At 39.7% G+C, this 19,855-nt stretch overlaps 4 protein-coding genes across 4 annotated transcripts; 3 read left to right on the top strand and 1 right to left on the bottom strand.

The window, feature by feature from the left end:
* The first annotated feature begins 929 nt into the window (after positions 1-929).
* On the top strand, positions 930-3,563 carry LOC113154254 (cytokine-inducible SH2-containing protein-like). The gene is made up of 3 exons (XM_026348351.1): positions 930-1,208; positions 1,575-1,731; positions 1,996-3,563. Exons 2-3 carry the CDS (start codon positions 1,593-1,595, stop codon positions 2,499-2,501), a joined length of 645 nt encoding a protein of 214 aa, XP_026204136.1. The 5' UTR covers positions 930-1,208; positions 1,575-1,592; the 3' UTR covers positions 2,502-3,563.
* Positions 3,564-5,023: 1,460 nt separating this feature from the next.
* On the top strand, positions 5,024-8,827 carry LOC113154257 (transforming protein RhoA). The gene is made up of 5 exons (XM_026348354.1): positions 5,024-5,160; positions 6,124-6,281; positions 6,896-7,016; positions 7,867-7,997; positions 8,081-8,827. The coding sequence occupies exons 2-5, from the start codon at positions 6,126-6,128 to the stop codon at positions 8,252-8,254; spliced, it is 582 nt and encodes a 193-aa protein (XP_026204139.1). The 5' UTR covers positions 5,024-5,160; positions 6,124-6,125; the 3' UTR covers positions 8,255-8,827.
* A 1,399-nt stretch (positions 8,828-10,226) lies between these two features.
* On the bottom strand, positions 10,227-15,154 carry LOC113154242 (transmembrane protein 43). Its single transcript, XM_026348331.1, has 12 exons — positions 15,036-15,154; positions 14,116-14,256; positions 13,848-13,982; positions 12,877-12,971; positions 12,711-12,760; positions 12,508-12,577; positions 12,349-12,419; positions 12,129-12,256; positions 11,937-12,011; positions 11,466-11,567; positions 11,217-11,334; positions 10,227-11,129 (listed from the first exon to the last, which is right to left on the bottom strand). Exons 1-12 carry the CDS (start codon positions 15,051-15,053, stop codon positions 10,927-10,929), a joined length of 1,206 nt encoding a protein of 401 aa, XP_026204116.1. The 5' UTR covers positions 15,054-15,154; the 3' UTR covers positions 10,227-10,926.
* Positions 15,155-16,821: 1,667 nt separating this feature from the next.
* On the top strand, positions 16,822-19,722 carry zgc:112334 (uncharacterized protein LOC619199 homolog; the record flags this gene model as incomplete). Its single annotated transcript, XM_026348363.1, has 8 exons — positions 16,822-16,941; positions 17,035-17,350; positions 17,438-17,849; positions 18,006-18,105; positions 18,187-18,358; positions 18,549-18,693; positions 18,784-18,838; positions 18,925-19,722. Coding segments are annotated over 8 exons (1,464 nt in total), but the record flags the coding sequence as incomplete, so codon positions are not given.
* Between the last annotated feature and the right edge of the window lie 133 nt (positions 19,723-19,855).

Here is a 19,855-nt window from a genome sequence, read left to right as displayed (position 1 = left end):
GAGAGAGTTAGTAAAGAGATGAGATTACTCATTGGAGGTTAACATGTGACAGTTTGGTTTTCTGTACAGCATAAAGAAGCCAAATAGACATAAAATCAGAAATGATGGCATTGTAAAGTGGAAACCATACCAGCATTAGCCTACATAATATAAACAATATACTACATGATGTACATTGTATATTTAATGGTTGAAAAGCAGTAATTATATTTCACAGACCCCTGAACGCAGCTTTAAACACATTAAAGCGCGCAGCTGTTTCAAGACACGCAGTGTGAATCCAACTTCACAGGAAGTCAGGCTTCCGGTCTTCAAAATAAACGCGTAAATCGGCGGGTGGAGATATAGCTATTCAATAAATAATGATCAATAATATGGGTAGTCTACAGTGTCTATATACTAACTGACTATAAGTCAAACTATTTCAGTAAATTGTCATCAAGACTATATCAGTAATGCAAGAGCAGGTGATTGCTGGAGTACATGTTGAATTGATAATATCATCAGTTATTTTATATTTATACAGTAGGCAAAAACACAATTTGAAATAAAAGGTGTGAATAACTGCAAACGTAACATAGCTTCGACATGAAGGTGGGAAAAAATCTAAAACATTTTAAAATCCTTTATTTTGTTTAATTCAAGCAGTTTTTATTGTAAAATGTCTTTTTTACAGAGTTTGTTTCTATTTAACAGTGCAACTTCCCCAAAAGTCATTAAATCATGATCATATATTGGGGACCCTTCACCACAAAGTGTCTGCCAGTCAAGATAAATTGCTGCACATCGCTTCGTGAAGTTGCCAAGAGCAACACGGGTGAGTTTTATTTTGAAATCCGTGCAGGATGCGCTGTGTGTTGACTGAACGTGTCTGTCACTGCAGGCGCTGAAACACAAAACCTTTCTTGGAAAACTGATTCCGGGAAACCTCTGTCAGTCCAAACTGAACTGAGCTGTTTTCTGCCCCGCAGTTTACTGAATAAAAAGAGCACACACTCTGCTTCAGCCTCTCAGTGTTATTTATAGCAGACTGCCAGAGACACACGGACAGTTTCTCTCATTTTTATAAGGAATATTTCTTCTCGCGCATCAATCCGAAACTTTTCGTTTATCAAAACAAATTACTTCATGTGGGAATTTGCTGCACCATGATCCATTCAGCTGTTTTTCATCCTGGTTGCACTCTTTATGATTTTGCTTGATATAAGGTAAGATTATTACCTCTGTAAACATCTTATTATTTGACTTTAATTTTCATTAAATTGTTTTAGCTGATTCTAACATTTCCTTGTTGAAATATAGGCTAAATAACACAGAGCTATTAACTTGACAGACCTATATGTCTGTCTTGTTGTTTGTGTGTGTGTGTTGTGCAGTGTTTTTGTTTATTTTTGTTTTACATTAGTTCTATTATTTATTCGTTTTAGTTTGGTTTTGTGTGTGTGTCCATTTTGGTCATTTCTGTAATAAAAGCGGCCACAAATCAACTTATACTTTACATCAGAGAGTGTTTGGACAGAGTACAATATAATTAGTTTGACATACATATGCTGTTCTGTATTTTACTTTGACAGGTCTTCTGTCAGTCAGCTATGGTTGCCCGTGCAGTGGCCGTTTTCCATCAGGACCAGCGAGGAGACTCCTGCTGCCCTAATCCCTCTCCTCCACCCTGGGACCCAACCGAGGACCTCCGCTGCATCACCAACACCTACCAATATCTACAGATCTCAGGTACACCAGCAGTTCATTTTAATTACAACAGGGCATTTAGCTGTTTGCATTTACTACATCTCATAAGTATTATTTTTATTTAGTTGGCACTTTAGTAAATGACTTACTGCTCTAACACATGCACATATTTTCACCTCCTCTGCAACCGTTTTCAACAATATGTGTTCATTTGTTGTTTTAAGACTATTGACTTTTTTATTTTTCTATATGTACAATAAACCTTTTCTGAACTAAAAGAACAAAAAAACATCTGTCTGATCACAGGCTGGTACTGGGGTTCGGTCTCAGCGGGTGAAGCTCGGGAAGCTCTGCTGACAAAGTCTGAAGGCACATTCCTAGTGCGGGACAGCAGTCACCCTCAGTACATGCTGGCCCTGTCAGTGAAAACCCGCTGTGGACCCACCAGTGTGCGGATAGAGTACAGCAGGGGTGCCTTCTGGTTGGACTCAGTTTCCCCTGGCTTGCCTCACCTGCAGTCCTTCCCAGATGTTCTCAGCCTCGTGCAGCACTACACAGGTTCAGGCCACATACCACAGGACCAGGCGTCTAATGACATTCACCACAAAGCAAAGCCTGACCCTGTCCAGCCCGCAGCTAAAGACAGTGGAGTCCCTCTGAAACTGATGAACCCCTTGCACAAACCAGAGGCCTTCCCAACTTTGCAGCACCTGGTGCGCCTTACCATCAACAGACACACAAAATGTCCCGAGCAGCTGCCACTCCCGAAGCCTCTGCTGCGCTACCTGCAGAACTACCCTTTCCATATATGACATGAGTAAGGGTCACACTCCATGACCACACATTGTGAAACTGGGACAGTTTAACACACCAGGAAGCATGGACAAGAGGTTTCAGAAGAATAAACCTCAGTGTGACTTTGCTACTGATGGATGAGCTCAGTCTTATTACAATTATATATTTTTTATCTATGTCTGTTTGAGCTGCTGTTTAATATTTTAGTTCTACAATGCCAATATGTCAATTCCCCATTACCACCATTATGCCGACATAGTTGAATAGGTTTTTGCTTGTTGTTAGATCAGTGGTCCCATGTGTGTTTCTACTAAGCAGCCCAAATGTATTGCTAAAATAATTTGTGTTTTCTTAGGAGTTGTGTTTTCTCTCCTTTTGAGCTCATTGTGAGGTGGACGGGGTGACGTTTGCCAAGAGAAATGTTTATTTGCTCATCGTGAAATCAATGAACCTGATGAACCCTGACAAAGCTAACAGGTTTGTTCCCTACCCTGTGTCCCTGTAATGACCTCCTCAGTGGACATAGTCAGTTCCAGTCACAGTGCCATTATTATCAGGAAGACAACCACATTTAGTAACACTGTTTCACAGCATATTGACAATGAAAAAGTCACAAAAATAAAAATGTAAAATCCTCCAACCGTGGTTTAGTGTTGAAATTCGAACTATTTCAATAAATGCCCTATGAATAGTTACAAATTTAAATAGTTGAATGTACGTTCAAAAGACATGTTAATACCAATGTGAGTGTGGATAAATGGAGGTCAGCTTAACGCTACGTGACATCCAGACAAATAGGTCAGAGGTTTACGACAAGTCTTACAGAAAAATGAAATGAAAGGCAGAGTTCTGTGTGTCTCTCTTCTTTTTAATACAAAACACTTGGAGATCATCCATGTGAAGAAGAGAAACACACCCGATGACAGGAGCATTGCCAGAATGAATATCAAAGGCTGTTTGTAGAAAACTGTTGTTAGCAGTTAGAGGACATGTGTTTACAAACTGGTTTTATTCTCAGAAGATGCTCATACATGCCTGTGGATTTCAGAGAAATAAATCTCAGAAATGTTTTCTCCTCACAGTGTTTTCCTTTTTTACTGTTGAATGGCTGGCCACTTGTATGTACTGTACAGATGAATGTGAAGTATTAGTGTTACTGTTTTCATGGAAATGGGCCTGAGTTGGCTTCCACGAGGTGCAACTGAGCCTCCGAGAAAGCCTCTTATCAGGATTAGAGTAAGAGCTGCAGTTATTAATACACTGCTGCACCAGCTGAGTGCAGACTATCTCTGCCTGTCTGCCTCAATCTGACAGGCTCTTTAAAGGTTTAAGTAATTTCTCCGAATAATTTAACACATTACAATGTCTGTCACGATTATTAAAGTATATATGTTTTGACTTGTGAACAACAACACCCAGGTCTGAATGACACAACAAACAAGACTGTAGCTGATGTTTGTCAGCATGTTTCAATGGTCTCTCCTATGCAGGTTTGGTGTTGGAGTAAATGTTCAGATCAGAGTAAAGTACGGATACCAGTGTAAAAATACTTCATTACAAATTAAAGTATCTTCATCTCAATAGCAAAATGAACCTGGTGAAGATGTACTTCAAACATACAAATACATCTAATGCTTTATTAGGTAGTTAACAATGCATCATATTTTATTTACTTATTGTATGTTTTGTTAAATTGTAATCTGCAAAGTCACTGTTGTAAGCATAGGATGGTATACTAGCCAGGGCTGGAAATAAGGGAGCATTCGCCTCTGATGCAAGATAACAGCATTTATGCTCGTCCTGTTTTACTTGATCTTGACGCCCTGTTCACTTATAAGGCCCGGGTTACTTTGGCTCACATTTTGACATGTCACAGTAGCAAAAGCATGGGTGTAACCCTCAGTGATGGCTGAATTCTGTTTAACTTTCATTTTCCTGGTACTGGCTGTGCTGGCATGTCTGGTTATCATGATACTTCAATGAAAGTCATTGTTGTTAGTTGTTGTATTAGTAACAAATACTTGATGTGGAAAGAGGCCTATTGTGTTTACATGGTATGCCTCATATTGTTTGACAAAACCTTTATCACATTACAATTCAAGTCAATAATCAATTACCAAACCTGAACCAACGCAAACAGTGTAATATACACACCAAGGCACAAGGAGGGAGGACGATTATAATATTTGTTTAAGTAATATTGCATGCAAATATACTTGATGGTTCCAGCATCTCAAATGTTATACATTTGAAAAAAGAAGCATTATTAATGTCTCCTAATAAACGTTTTAAAAGTTTCTGAAATCTTAAAAACACTAGCAATTTAATCAAGAGTTAAATCAGACCAATTAGTAAGTTAGTTAAATTCACTCCATCTCATACTAAAGCAGCCTTCATCTTCATATCATATAATATCATATAATATCATATAATATACTGAGACTAGTAACATTAATACTTGCATCCATGCCTACTCCTACTAATATTACTATAAAACCTAGTGTTGCACTAGCTGTCTGTGTCTCCGGGTCTCTGTTTTGTTGTCTCCCCACCCCCTCGGCCACTTCCCTCCTGTTAATCCTCCAGCAGCAGCAGCAGCAGCGCAGTCAGGGAGCAGCGACGGCCAACAAAGCTTTACTTGGAGATCATTTGGATAGATTTCAAACCAATCACTGGGTACGAAAGTAACATTTACATCCACAGTGCATTCGCGGTTTCTCACCAGGTCGTTTTACTGGCAGTAACCTTGTTAAATGTGTTTGGTTAACCTATATTTTCCACTAGCTAACGAACCGATAAAGTCGCATTGACTTCCGTTAGGTTGGGCTAAGCTAAGCTGGCTAGCTAGCTAGCCGAACCGGTTTTTGATAAAAGGGAAAATACGAGGTTTGCCTGGGTAGTTAAAAAGGCACAGCAAACATCGCGATGGCACCAAATTAATTATATGATAAGAAACGCTCACGTTTTCTTCAGCACATTTGAATAAAGCCATAAAAATGTAATTTAGCGCACTAGCCACATATCCGGCTGCCGCTAGCTGGTTAGTCAGCTACAGTAGCTAGCGTCAATTCTTTGTAAACAGAGCATCTTCCTAGCTAGCTAAAATGTAGGTCAGCCAACACGGCAGCGATTCTGAATTTGATATTGGTGGCAGCTATCAACGTGTTCATTTTCATCAGAGTTTAGACGGTGAGTAATCGGGATGAGGGACAAACGCGTAAGGGAAGAATTTGTCAGGTTTTGATACCGGGGTGGGTCAGAAACAGGAGAGCGGAAATGTATCATCGTTCCTACTCTGACTTAACCCAAGACCCACTGAGGAAATGTGGGCCTTCAGTCTTTTCTCCTGTTCAAGTGTCTTCCCCGTATAAAGCTACGGTGTGGTTCACTGACTCACAATAAACAGCCTTGGTGTTGATGTTGCCACAGAAAGCTAAATAGTTTGCCTCGGGTGCTGGTTTCAGACGGTTTTGGCGTTGTGTCAACACAGCTGAAGGATTGGTGGCTGCTCATCGTTTCCCACAGGCTTGTTGGTTGTAGTTATTGCACAATGCCTGCATGCAATAAAATGTCTCTCCCAGGTGTCATAGATAAAGTGTTATGTTGTAATCTCTACTTTTTCTCTGTGTCTTGCTGCAGCTATGGCAGCAATCAGGAAAAAGTTGGTCATAGTGGGAGATGGAGCTTGTGGAAAGACCTGTCTGCTCATCGTGTTCAGCAAGGATCAGTTTCCTGAGGTCTACGTGCCCACAGTCTTCGAAAACTACGTCGCTGACATCGAAGTTGATAGCAAACAGGTATAATTAATTTGGCTGCTCTGTGTCACACCAGAAACGACATTGTTCTAACTTGCCCAACTTTGTATGCAACTTGATTTTTTTTAAAATAAGTCATGTTTGTTTATCTTGAGCATTTAGATTGATTAAAGGCTTGTTGAATATAGAAGTATTTAACAAAGACATACTGTAAAAGAAATTTGAAATCAAAGAGGAATCTTCTGTTCTATCACTTAACGTGTGGGTCATTTACTGTGACTTTGTTGACAAAATTGTACAAAAAAGTGAACAAATATCTGCAAAGTAAAGTTAAATAATTACATATAGCTAAAATAGAAAATAAGTGATTGCACAGGTGTTCACCCCTTTTAAAGTAACTCTGGTGCAACTAGTTGGTTAAAGATGTCACGTAGTTTAAATGGAGATCACCTGAGTGACTGTTTTAAACAAAAGGATAGAACTTACCAGGGGAATTAATACTTTTTCTGTTGTATCTTCATATCCAAACTTTGTACTTCAGTCGTTATATGTGTTGTATGTGTAAGTCTTGTGTGTCTGCACATATTCAGTCGGTGTCGTGTCCTCTCGAACATGATTTTGCTGCATGTGGTTGATAAACTGAACTTTTTTGGCAGGTTGAGTTAGCTCTCTGGGATACAGCAGGTCAAGAAGATTATGACAGACTGCGTCCACTCTCTTATCCAGACACTGATGTCATTCTCATGTGCTTTTCCATCGACAGTCCTGACAGTCTTGGTAAGTAGTAATCAAGAGCTCTGCCTTGTATGGTAATGTTTATGGTACATTTATCTGTTTTTGCCAGTTTCATCTGAATGTGACCAAGGGATTTGTTTAAAAAACAGAGTTGGGAAAGTAGCAGGGTTTTTCGTAAGGTTTAAATTAACTGGTAACTCAAGATACAGACAAGACAAGCCAGAGGTTATGAAATATCTCTAATAAATAAATTTAAAGAATCATCCATGCACAGTAAATGGCACATCTTTTGAATGATGCAGAAGCTTCTTAGCAGACTCCTTCTGTGGTGATTATATACAGTATGACACAGCTCTGTCTGTTCACACCCTACTTTTGCCCTACAGTCTAGAGCTGCTGGAATTAGTTGATGTATGGAAATTATGGGCAACTGTTTTGATAATTGCTTGATTATGGTTGAAGTCATTTTTCAAGAAGAATACGAAAACTGCTGGTTACAGCCTCCCAGTTCTGAGAATTTGGTCTCTTCTCTGGATTTTGTACAAGACGTTTGCGCAATGTCACCTTGGTCTAAAGAATATTGCAGTGGGCGTTTTTCACAGTATTGGATGTGTTACAGACCAAACAACTAAAGATGAATCGATAATGAAAGTAACTGTTGTTCTAACTGAATGCATTTAACTGTCATGCACCAACACACACACCAAAAAAGAAAAAAAGCCGGGAGCAGTGTCACTATACAGTTAAAATCAGTGAACGATGCTTCCAAAATAATGTAGAGGAGAAATCAGTTTAGTCCTCAGCAGCTTGTACATACACAGATGTTTTGTAACCGGGTTACTTACCTGAATGTAAACACAGTCTTGATTGTGTCCTTTGTCATGTTGTTCAGAGAACATTCCTGAGAAGTGGACCCCTGAAGTGAAACACTTCTGCCCTAATGTTCCCATTATACTGGTGGGAAATAAAAAGGACCTGCGTAACGATGAGCACACCCGAAGGGAACTCGCCAAAATGAAGCAGGTAAAACGTTAGAAAACACTCCCAACACATGTACAGTCTCCTACTGGTGAATGCATGTTTCCTAAACTTGACCTTTTCTTAAGGAACCTGTGAAACCAGAGGATGGACGGGACATGGCTAACAGGATCGGTGCCTTTGGATACATGGAGTGTTCTGCAAAAACAAAGGATGGCGTGAGGGAAGTGTTTGAGATGGCGACCAGAGCTGCACTACAGGCCAGGCGGGGGAAGAAGAACAGTAAATGTGTCCTACTGTAAACGGGGGCATGAGGACTGCTTCCTACGGGGGGAGGGAGGGGAAGGAGCATTAGGTCAAACCAACCCCCAAACACACCCACACAAAAGACTGTTCTCCCCAGTTTTTACTAAAGGTGTATTGCTTTTACTTTTTTGTCTTAAGCAAAAGTAGTCAGGTTCTGTCAGTATTCAATTTTGAGGTTATGGAAAATACATTTTTGTACTTTAACATGAGTAAATTTGCCATAATGAAACCTCCTTTATCAACATGTCCCATGTAGTCAAAGAGATCAGCCAGGGGACCTGATGTGTCTCACCTGCCAACTACAGTTAAGTGCTTAATCCCTGTCTGCTGATCTGAGGAATGTTTCCACAGCCAGGGTGTAGTACCTGTACACTGTGACCAATCCTTTAATTATTTTACTGAACTGATGCATACATGAAGTCAAAATTTGTTTGTGTGCTTCATAAACAAATCTTATGTGCATTATAACCACATGCACAATATGAGACTGGAAACTCATTTTGTTAAAATGCAAATGGAAACTTAGTGTTTTGTGTAATAAATTACTTTGTAAGAATCTTGATAATTTGCATTATGTACTTGTCAGTCACTAAAATATACTGAACCTGGTGAGTTATAGTACCACTAAGGATACAGAGTAAAATATTTAAGCAGGGATCGGTCAATACATTTTCAGTGTTGCAGCCAGTTTGGTTTCAGAGTTTGGAGCAGTCGGGTTTCAGACTCAGATGCACATAGCTGGCCTTTAATAAACACCACTCTGACTATCTCACCCATAAAGCCTGACAGGATTTATGAGGCTGATATCTGAAAGTTAAAAATGACAGTTTTTAATTGCATTGCCCAAAAAAAATTAAGAGAAGACTTAAATCATCTATGATGAACTAATTATTTAAATAGAAAAATCTTTACTAATGTACATTGTTTAGTTGGTTCAGGGCAAAATGACAGCGGGACCTGTGGAGGGTCACTGAAAACCAAAGTGAAGAATTGAAGCCGCAGACCAAGTTGTCCAACTCGTGATTCGGAAGTGTGAATGACCCCCATGTGTCTATATCAAGTCAAGTCAAGTCAAGAAGCTTTATTGTCATTCCAACCACATATAGCTGAAGCAGTACATAGTGAAATGAGACAACGTTTCTCCAGAACCATGGTGCTACATAAAACGGCAACAAGACAAACATGTTGTTGTCTCCCAGTCAGGAAGTCCAGGATCCAGTTGCAGAGGGAGGTGGTCAGACCCAGTCGGCTCAGCTTCCCAATCAGCTGCTGGGGAATGATGGTGTTGAATGCTGAGCTGAAGTCTATGAACAGCATTCGAACATATGAGTCTTTGTTGTCCAGATGGCTGAGAGCCAGGTGGAGAGTATATACCCCTGACCCCATGCTCCAGAGGGGTCAGCTGATGTCCTGCGGGATCTCCTTCCAGACCTGGATCAGGGCATCAGTGAGCTCCTGGACTGTCTGTTGTGGTACATGAATTGGACATGCTTCCCCAGGTCATCACTGTCCCACCACCACACAGCTCACATTCGGTGATGTTAAAGCATTTCAAGGCTGTTTCACAACTGTCGTGCTCAGTGTAAACCTGGTGGAGCCCGTCTCCTGACATCTCTTCCATACTTTTTAGATTGTGTGAGAGACACAGCAAACCTTGCAAGTGCTGGTATGGCTGTGTGATCATGGAGTAACCGGACTATCTTTGCAACTTGATTGGGCTCTCTAAAGGACTATTTCTAATACTGTCTAAGAACAGCACCTTTTCCAGAACATCAGTAAAAAGCAGCACTCCACAGTCAAATAATTCTTTGTGCCACATATATCGGTCTTTTAGACTTTTTCTTTTAAGTTTATTAGTTTTATGATCTTTTTTTTATGCCACTAGGGATATTTCTGCAAGAAGTTAATGTTGTTAAAGGTCCAGTCCGTCTTGCAGACCTCCACTGGAAACATAAGCCAAAAAACATATATATCTCACAATGTGCTTTATTTAACATAAACGGCATACAAACAAAAAGATAACAAAATCCACAGTTCTTTGGTATTAAGATTGTCAGGAAAAAAAAGAGTGGTTTGACAAAGCACTGACATTCATCAATTTTCCAAGTGAGGAGTGTGTAAACTTTATTCTAAATTAAACCTCAAATTATTCAGTCCCAAACTGAACAATTCCCCGGTGAGATCGAATACTTGATAATGTATTTAGAAAATTCAAACAGAGCCACCAAATTGGAAACGAAGAACATATGAAGAAGCAACTTGGACTCAAGTCACAGTAATACTGAGCTAAAACAAATACAATTTTAGACATCAGTGTTTTTTTTTTTTTTTTTTTACATAAAAGAATAGTTCAGTTTTTTTTTTTTATAATAATGCAACACAAAAAAAATGTATCTATTGCAGGGCTTTGTATGTACAGCAGTACCTTTAGCATTTGTTAGCTGTAATTCCATATTGCCCATTGTGAGCAACATGAAATTAAGTGAGAACGCAGTGAGGATTTGCATTGTTTGTCTGAATGCAACTGCTAACTTTCACCTTTTTGTAACAGGACAGTTTTTGGTAAGTCTGTTCAACCTAAGAGAGCATTTCCAAACCTGTAGAGTATCAGTCTCACACCTTTGATGGATGGCATCAAAAACTGTTGTGATAATCATCAGTTCACTAGTCACTCGTTTTTCTTGACTGGAAGTCCTGAGCGAGTGAGAAACACTGGAAGCAGTGCTAGTGCACCGAGAGCTACTGCCACTAATGGTCTGTAAAAAAGCCACCCTGCTCCGATAGTGATGAGAGACAGAGAGCAGGAGACGCACAGAGCAAAGATCTTCAGCCCCACCGACACCAGCTCTCTGAGAAGAGGAACCCAGTCCACTGCAGGCACAAAACAGACAGGAGTATAAATAACACATGCAGAATGAATGAAACTTGTGTATTGAGTGGTAGAGAGCGTGTGTTTACCCAGTGTGTAGATGATGCGCATGGTCAGCTGAATGCTAATAAACATGAGGGCCCAGCCTGCAGCCCTGAGTCCCCAAGTCTTCATTTTGTTGTGCTGGTGTTCCTTCTCAAAAACCTCCTACAGAAAACAAACAACAGCATTAAGTACTGTAACATTCTTTAGCCACACATGTTGACATAGGTATTATAGACTTATTTTTCCTCTTTTACAAATGAATTACAGCCACATTGGACAGAATCCACACTGACCTCAGCAGACAGCTCCTCCAGGTGCAGAATCTCCAAAGTGTCTCCTGACTTAGTTTTAAAAGGCATCAGCTTGTCGCCTCTCTGCATGGCCACAATACTGACCTGAAAACCAGGATAAAAGTCATCAGCATCTGACCACCAAGACCACAATTTAAGATTAACTTGTTAATTACCAGCTCTGGCTGTTAAATCTTAACATAGGTTAAACATATTTTATAGACCAAAACAATTAATGCTAAAACTAATCAAACACTGCATTGAAAGCAATGTGTGTAAAAAAAATGTTCATGCATCCTATGAAGGACCAAAATATTTATAAGTGTTCTAAATACCAACAGCTCAGTATATTCTGTGTATTATATGTAGTACATATCGTCATACTGATATATTACATATTAGTAAGGACACAAGGAAAAAAATGTTCAAAGTCAATGATGCACTGATGTGTCACCGCAACTGAGTTGAACTCACAGTCTGCGCTGGGCCGAGGTGAGACGTCTCACCACTCAGTCCAGCGTAGGAGAATCTCACACGGACATCCCCAACCTTTTGAAAAGAATCCCCCAAATGACATATCTCAGTAAGTGCAAAAGCGCAGAATATATTACACAAAAGATGGCAACAGCTGATTTCTGTGGCAAACATTCACATCCTGGTTCTCACCTCCGGTTTGAGCGGGGATGGAGTGTGATAGAAATAATCATCATGAATGGTGATAAGAGGGTCCAAGTTAAAAGCAGAAAATTCTCTTAATCTCAGGGTTTGGAAGTTATTTATCTGGTCCACCAGACCTGAGGATCACCAAGAAATCAGAGGGTGAATCTCAACAGCTTGACAAACTGTAGCTTTGGGTGTGTTTATGTCCGATGGGTTAGACAGATACCTTTAGACACGACGAAAGGCCCAACTCTGACTTCAGGAGCCACAACCGTCACACTCTCCACTGCCATAGCACTGAAACAAAGATTGAATCAAACATGAAGTGCAAACAAACACAAATACCACAAGACAATACAGAATCATCTTACAAGTGCTTGAGTACCTTGGGTTCTGGTGACCGATTTCCTTATCAAAATTACGACTGTTGATCAACTCTGATTTCCACTCTGTGTCTAAAAAAAAAAAGGAATCACACAATTTCATGAGCAACATGGAAAAATAGAAAAAACGTGCAAACCAGAGTCAAGCAGGTCCCATCACATTGTTACCAACCAGGTTACAGTGTGTATGGAAAAAACAACTCACTGTAGGTGTACGTCGTCTCGGTTTTGGTTTCACCGTTCTCTTGGTAATCCCTAAAATTAATAATACAATAACAAACTAATTTGCCTTCAATCTCATAATATTTTGTACTCATATTTCGTCACATCTGACTGCACATTGAGTGTTGACTTAAAGACAACCAACTCACTTGCTCTCCTGGTACTCCACCCACTGATACATCTCCACCTGCCTCTTCAGTTTCACTGCCTGCACCGCCACTCTGTAGTTGGGGTCATGGAGGGGCTACACAGACACAGGTGCAGATATATTAAGTAGGTGAAGTAACACTTCTAAACGTCATCAACCACTGCTGATGTCTGACAACAACATGTTCCAACTTCTCACAAAACACATTTCAGTATAAGCTTATTCGAGAGTGTACAGAATCTAGCTGGTGTAGATAAGAACACACTTGAGTAAAGTTTTAACTGGTAGTTTATGTGCAACGATTTGTGGCTGACAGGTGGCTCATTATGTGCAGTATTTAAACTCATGTGTTAAATAAGTAAACTTTTTTTTATTTACTCAGGCAACAGTAAAGTGCCATGTGATTTAAACAAAGCATAGGTATTGTTATAGGGTTTAAATACAGTATTTTGCTGACATTAATTAAAATTCTATAATACAGTATATTTAGTATGTCCACAGATAGGTCTGTCAACACGAATTTTGCATGTACAAAAAAATTCCTTTCCTGTTCCTTCTCCTGCTTTGTTTGTTTGTATCACGTGATCTCTTGCATCCACATTTAGATTTATTCAATCTACATACTCGTATGGTTTGTTTTTTTTAACTGATTGTTTCATTCCAAATGCCGAAGGCAACATAACATCAAGCAAATTGCATACTGTATAACTGCACAACAATACAATACTATTTTAAAAGTTCAATTGCATTGTAAGAAAAATAAGTAACAGATTTTAGCTTTAATATAACAATAGAAACTAAGGCAAGAAATATGTAGTTGTTTCAGGTCCAGATGTGGTTAAATAATAAACTGTTTCTTCTTGTCCAGACCAGAATTATACCTTTAGTCGTTTATTATGATCAATATGTTAGTGGGGGAAGCAGGTTAACCAAACAGAGGACTGAAACTGCAACCGAATGAATAATAATCACCTGTGTAGTGTGCAGCTTTTCCGACAAGTGAACTAAGCGGTTGTTGTTCTGCAGGTCGAGGCTGGCGTAAGGCCCCAGCGACACAACCAGAGAAAGACCTTCATCCAGGGAAGACGCTGTTTGCAGTGCACGTCCCTGAGCAGGAAGACAGTTGTTAATGTTAATCTGCTGTTAACCGAGTAACTTAACCCTGAGTACGTATATAAGTGTACGTTTTGATGTGATGCACTGAAAGGCAACACTTTTCAAATGAACTGGTGTTAATTACCTCATTGGTGAAGAGAATATAAATTGAGAGGAAAAACAGTCCGACACCAACGAGAGTCCCTCCAGCAGTTTCACTTAATCGCTCAAGGAATCCAGGGTTAGATTTAACAGAGACACGCGTGTGTTGGTCTTTACCTGAAAACTGAGACACACAGTTGAAGCTAAATACCAGCAATAATCACAACTTAACATCAAAATTAGGGATTTCAACTTCTTGTCATTTATAGACAGATAATTTAGATTTCACTTAGGTGAAACCTCAGGCTATTTCATTATCATGCGAGTCCCTAAAAAACAACAATACTATCATATTAAATAAAAACCAACTATCACAGCATGTATTTTACCATACATGCTGTGATAGTTGGTTTTTATTTGATATGATAGTATTGTTGACATAACATCAAATAGCACCTATCATTAAAATTAAAATAAACCTTAACTTTTAATATCTTCAGCTAAGTGATGCTAAACACTACTCACAGACAGATCTGCAAACCTGCACTAAAGGGTGAGTGAAGTCTGTTTCTTTATTTATTTGCTTTTTAGATATATTTATTCTATCACATGAACAGACTATTTTAATTCACAACTATGTCATCTGTCACAGCACAAGGCGTGAACTAGAGTCACACCTTTCTTGTTATGGGCTATGTTTTCTTGCTAAACCTCCTATTCTTGTTTCAACGAATAAAACGTTTTTAGTTATATAATATGATGAATTGTTGTAAAAGGTCACTGGCGGTAAACAAGAGTTTAATTAACAGCATGTAGATGTTTTTAGCCGGTTTGTTGTGTGTGACAGAGCTGCTGCAGGAAGAGAGAGGTAGTTAAGATGCTAACGTAGCGATAACGTTATTTAGAAACTGAATTCTCGTGAGGTTACTGTTATCAAATAAAACATTAAACTGAGTCACTTACTGTCTGTGCTGAAGACATTTCTCTGACTTGTTCAACTTCTCAGTCAAACAGTAAAAACTTAGAGATCAGGAAGAAGACAGAGCAGAGCCACAGTGTCAATAAAGAGCGCAGGCGCGGATACGCTCTCAAGGCATTATGGGTAATAGAGTTTCTTTAACAGGAAGGTCAGCGCATGAGCGGTGTGATGTAACGTAGGTACTCTAGTGTATAATCCTGAATTTAAAATTGGATTTTCTTTTTTATTTCGATAACTTCACGGTTAACCTTTCAAACATTAATCACATCGATTAGACAAAGCACTCTGGGACTTTATCAAATGATTCGTGTCCCTCTGTATGTATAAGTTGCAGCAAATACAGATATTACCCTGTTTAATAAATAAAAATTGGTCTCAGTTTGAAGGGGGCCTTCTTCAGACTCGATGTTCCAGCTCTTTCCACAGATCCATATAAATTAGGCTTTAAAGAAGGCCACTTCAAAAGCCTTTACCTGTAACATGTTTGTCTATGTTTGTTTAATCCTAATCCCCTGAGTAAACTCTCTGTAATATGCCCCTATGGTCAAATTATTTCCACCCTAATTTTTATAGAGGACAGTTTTATTTATTATTACTTTTGTCACTTTTACATTATTTCAGGGATTTTCTTTCTTTAATAGAATGGTACCAACAATTTTGTCCACGTTGACTGTAAATTTATTTAACTAGCAAACGCTGAACAAGTTACATTGGGAAACCGCACTTCTCAGAGGCAGTTTCTTTCTCTCTCACATACACACACACACACAGAGTCCCATAGATGTGCCAGACCTAAGAGGATTACTACAAAGGCGAATACAAAGCAATTAGTGTCACTTATCATCATACCTATGTCTTCTATACACATTTGCACATGTCAACACAAGTATACACAATACTGCAGCAGACTGGAGTCAGGAAAAGCTTTGGGACTCAACAAGTTAGAAACAAGAAGGGACTGTGAGGATGGAGGAATATGATGTTATAGTGCTTGGAACTGGACTGAAGGTAAAAAAGACACAGTACACGTAGTCTACGAGGGGCCTGAGGGAAATAAGAAGCATCTGTTCATTGGAAGTAGCTTCACTCAGATAATCTCTTAGAAATAGTAACGTAAAGTATGTAGTTTATTAAAAACCTGTGAAGCGTGAAGGCTGGTAGACCCATGACCTAACGAAACTGTATTTTGTTGTGCAGTATTTCATGTTTATGAATATAATGTGCTTGGGAAATGTTTCTTACTTCAAATGGAAAACACTTTATGGACTTATTTTTTTCTGCAGTGATCCCACATGATGTTAGCATTTTATTCCTGCCAAAAGCTGCTCATTAAGGGTGGACGTTCATGTAGATGTTGTTCAGTGGGAACAGTGCCACGAACAGCCACACCACTGAATTCACATGGTGCTTTTAACAGGAAAAAAAAGTCTGGTTGTGATCATGTCCGAACACACAGGACCTCACAGCTGTGTCCACGGTTTGACTCATCCTCCACAACATTAACACCACCAGATGGATTTAAAGTTGTGGATAATCTGTGTATGTTTTATTTGCATTTGTAAAAGAAAAAACACAATAATTGTTTCTGATATTAAAATTCTTCCCATATTTTCCACACATTTTTCTGATCATTCTTCTGAAATCCCGCAAAGATGTTAAAGAGCTTTTAAACAATGTCACAAACCCAATCTGTCTTAATCTGCAGATGCGCTCTGCCAGCTGCTGTCCTGCAGTTCATTGTGTCAACATTTGACTAACTAACTGCTCCGATTTCTCTCTCAGGAATGTATCCTCTCTGGTTTAATGTCCCTAAGTGGGAAAAAGGTTCTGCACATTGACAAGAATCCTTATTACGGAGGAGTGAGTGCCTCCATCTCTCCCCTTGAGGAGGTGCGTTCACAGACACGTTTCTCTTGAGTTTCCCAAGATGTGTTACGTTGCTGAGTTATGATGTTAATGATTCTATACTTTCTACATTTACAGCTGTACAAGAGGTTTAAAGTACCGGGTCCAGATAAATCTATGGACCGTGGAAAAGAGTGGAATGTCGACCTTATCCCCAAATTTTTCCTTGCCACTGGTGAGAGCATTTGCTTGTGCAATGCATGTATTTGCATCATTTCAGTGCACGTGAATGTAAATGAGGGCTGTGTGTTTGCATTAGGTCAGCTGGTGAAAATCTTGGTGCACACTGAGGTTACTCGGTATCTGGACTTCAAAGTTGTGGAAGGCAGCTATATATACAAAGCAGGAAAAGTGCACAAAGTCCCCGCCACGGAGGAAGACGCACATGCTTCAGGTGAGGCACAGATGAGATCATTTTTTATGTACATTTATAGCCCTGTTTAATAATATTGAAAAAACTCTAATAATAATAATGTTTCAGATCTGATGGGCATGTTTGACAAGAGGAGATTCAAGAAGCTGCTGCTCTTTGCTCTGAACTTCGATGTGAGAAACCCTCGGACCTACCAGGACATGGATCCTAACAAAACGACCACACGGGATCTGTTCAGTCACTTTGACCTGGGACTAGATGTTATAGAGTTCACAGGTCACGCCATAGCTTTACACACCAGTGAGAGGTCAGTCACGGCACCTAAAGCAGAAATCACTAAAGCAAATAATCACAGTAAACTCACTCCGGTCTCCTGCTTTGCTCCTAGTTACCTGGACCAGCCCTGTGTGGAAACCATCAGACGGATTAAAGTGTACTCTGAGTCTCTGTCCCGCCACAACAACAGTCCATACCTCTACCCTGTGTATGGGCTGGGGGAACTGCCACAAGGATTTGCCAGGTTGTGCCATTATCCTCTGGAAAATAGTTGTTGAACTTCTCATTACATTCTGTGAGCTGAGAACTGTACTGATGGAAACATTTATTTCATTTACACTGCTAAAAATGCAGTCAGTATGTTTCGTCACGCTGCCTCTCCTGCTTCTGTGTTCTTCAGACTCAGTGCAGAGTATGGAGGAACTTTCCTGATGAACAGAGCAGTGGATGACATTGTTATGGAGAACGGCAAAGTGAAAGCTGTGAAGTCTGAGGGGAAGGTAAGGTGGAAACAAAAACGGGGTGGAGGAACATGATAAAATATCCAGTAGCATAATTGTACTTTTCTCTCTTTTTAACAGTTGTTCCACTGTAAACAGCTGATCTGTGATCCCAGCTACGTTCGCAGTCGAGTGAGGAAAGTGGGGCGTGTCATACGGGTTATCTGTTTATTAAATCACCCAGTTAAAAACACGCATGAGGCCAAATCCTGTCAAATCATCATCCCTCAAACTCAGCTCAACAGGAAGTCAGGTATTACGTCTGTATAACAATTCAGAATTTTCTTCCACCTCTGCAGGATCTGGTTATTTACAGACCATCAGAAATGTGTGTTTGCCGTCAACCACATAGCATAAGCTTAGAAATTAAAGTTTTTAGTTGAATTTGACCTATGAAAAGATGACACCGACTCACCGTGTCCATTCTCTTTTTGTCCAAGCAGACATTTACATATCTGTGGTGTCTTACGCCCAAAATGTGGCTTCAGATGGGATGTACATCGCCACAGTGAGCACAACTGCAGAAACCAGCAACCCAGAGAAAGAGGTGCAGCCTGGACTGGAGCTTCTCGAACCCATCATGCAAAAGTTAGTGACTCTAAGTCTTTAGTCTTACTGTTATTTTAAATGGCTCATAATTTCAAATAATTCATGTAGTTTTTTGTTTCTTGAATCTAGATTTGTTTCAGTCAGCAATCGGCTTGTTCCCAATGAAGATGGCAAAAAGAGTCAGGTAGTGTGAAGAACAAAACATTAACATAAATTGAATGGGGTGAAGTGTTACTGACAAAGTTCTTCTCTGTCCTCTTTCTTCACTAGATATTTGTGTCGCGTTCCTATGATGCAACAAACCACTTCGAGGATGAATGTGAAGATCTTAAAGACCTGTACCACCGGATCACAGGAGCAGAGCTCTTCGGTGGATCAGAGAGACACCAGTCTCACAGCTCTGAGGATGAGTGAGAAACGCATCATGGACCAAATAATTGCAGATCCGGGAGGCCATAATGACATAATGATTATACTGCGCCGCTGTAAAGCTGCGGGTGTTAGGTGGCAGAATTGTGAGTGTACTACTTAAATGTGGAACTTGTGTCTTTTGCCTGTAAAGTTTGTGAAAACACATCTGTCCCCTTTGTGAAATTTTGTAAAACATGATAATCAGATTTAAAAAATATCTGTATTTTGCAGTTGTGATGTTTTGTATGAGATAAAAAAAAACTCTTTCTCTAACCATTACTAAAGTCTCCGCAGCAAATAATTAATAGCTTTTATTTCTGATGACACCCTCATAAGATCACAAGCTTTACGGCTTTTGTCATGTTCAAAAATCCTCCTATATTTGATTTTCAGATTTTAATCCCTTCATATATCTTTCTTTGTGTGAACCCAGATGACCTAACAGGCACTGGTTTGATTGGAAATATTTGTTTTTCATCCTTTAAGTACCAATGAGCCCAATGATTTTTCATCAGCAGCAGGAGAAAATAAGCAACACACTTGTGAACGACGGGCTTTTGAGCATTCAGACTGACACTGGGCACGCGGCACTGAGACAGATGATTAGAGATGAATCATGGGATTTGTGGATTCTCTCTATGGAGCTTATGAACAAGCAGGACAAAGCTGCTGAAATATGTCACATGCTGCACACAGGCAGCTCGTCGGTGGCAGCACTGCTGGAGGCAGAGGACAGACAGACGAGAAAAGAGGCTTATCTAAGTGAAGGACAGTCACCATCAACACCATG

Source organism: Anabas testudineus, chromosome 5 (genome assembly GCF_900324465.2).
Source record: "Anabas testudineus chromosome 5, fAnaTes1.2, whole genome shotgun sequence".
Classification (NCBI taxonomy): Eukaryota; Metazoa; Chordata; class Actinopteri; order Anabantiformes; family Anabantidae; genus Anabas; species Anabas testudineus.
Note: the sequence above shows the minus strand (reverse complement) of the source record. Positions and strands in the feature narration are given on the sequence as shown.

Excerpts from the sequence above, each read along its gene's own strand:
- LOC113154254 (XM_026348351.1), top strand. The coding sequence starts at position 1,593 with ATGGTTGCCCGTGCAGTGGCCGTTTTCCATCAGGACCAGCGAGGAGAC. Across the intron at positions 1,732-1,995 it reads CCAATATCTACAGATCTCAG|GCTGGTACTGGGGTTCGGTC; the intron begins GTACACCAGCAG and ends GTCTGATCACAG.
- LOC113154257 (XM_026348354.1), top strand. The coding sequence starts at position 6,126 with ATGGCAGCAATCAGGAAAAAGTTGGTCATAGTGGGAGATGGAGCTTGT. Across the intron at positions 6,282-6,895 it reads TCGAAGTTGATAGCAAACAG|GTTGAGTTAGCTCTCTGGGA; the intron begins GTATAATTAATT and ends CTTTTTTGGCAG. Across the intron at positions 7,998-8,080 it reads AACTCGCCAAAATGAAGCAG|GAACCTGTGAAACCAGAGGA; the intron begins GTAAAACGTTAG and ends CCTTTTCTTAAG.
- LOC113154242 (XM_026348331.1), bottom strand. Across the intron at positions 13,983-14,115 it reads ATATTCTCTTCACCAATGAG|GGACGTGCACTGCAAACAGC; the intron begins GTAATTAACACC and ends CTTCCTGCTCAG. Across the intron at positions 12,420-12,507 it reads ATCGGTCACCAGAACCCAAG|TGCTATGGCAGTGGAGAGTG; the intron begins GTACTCAAGCAC and ends TCTTTGTTTCAG.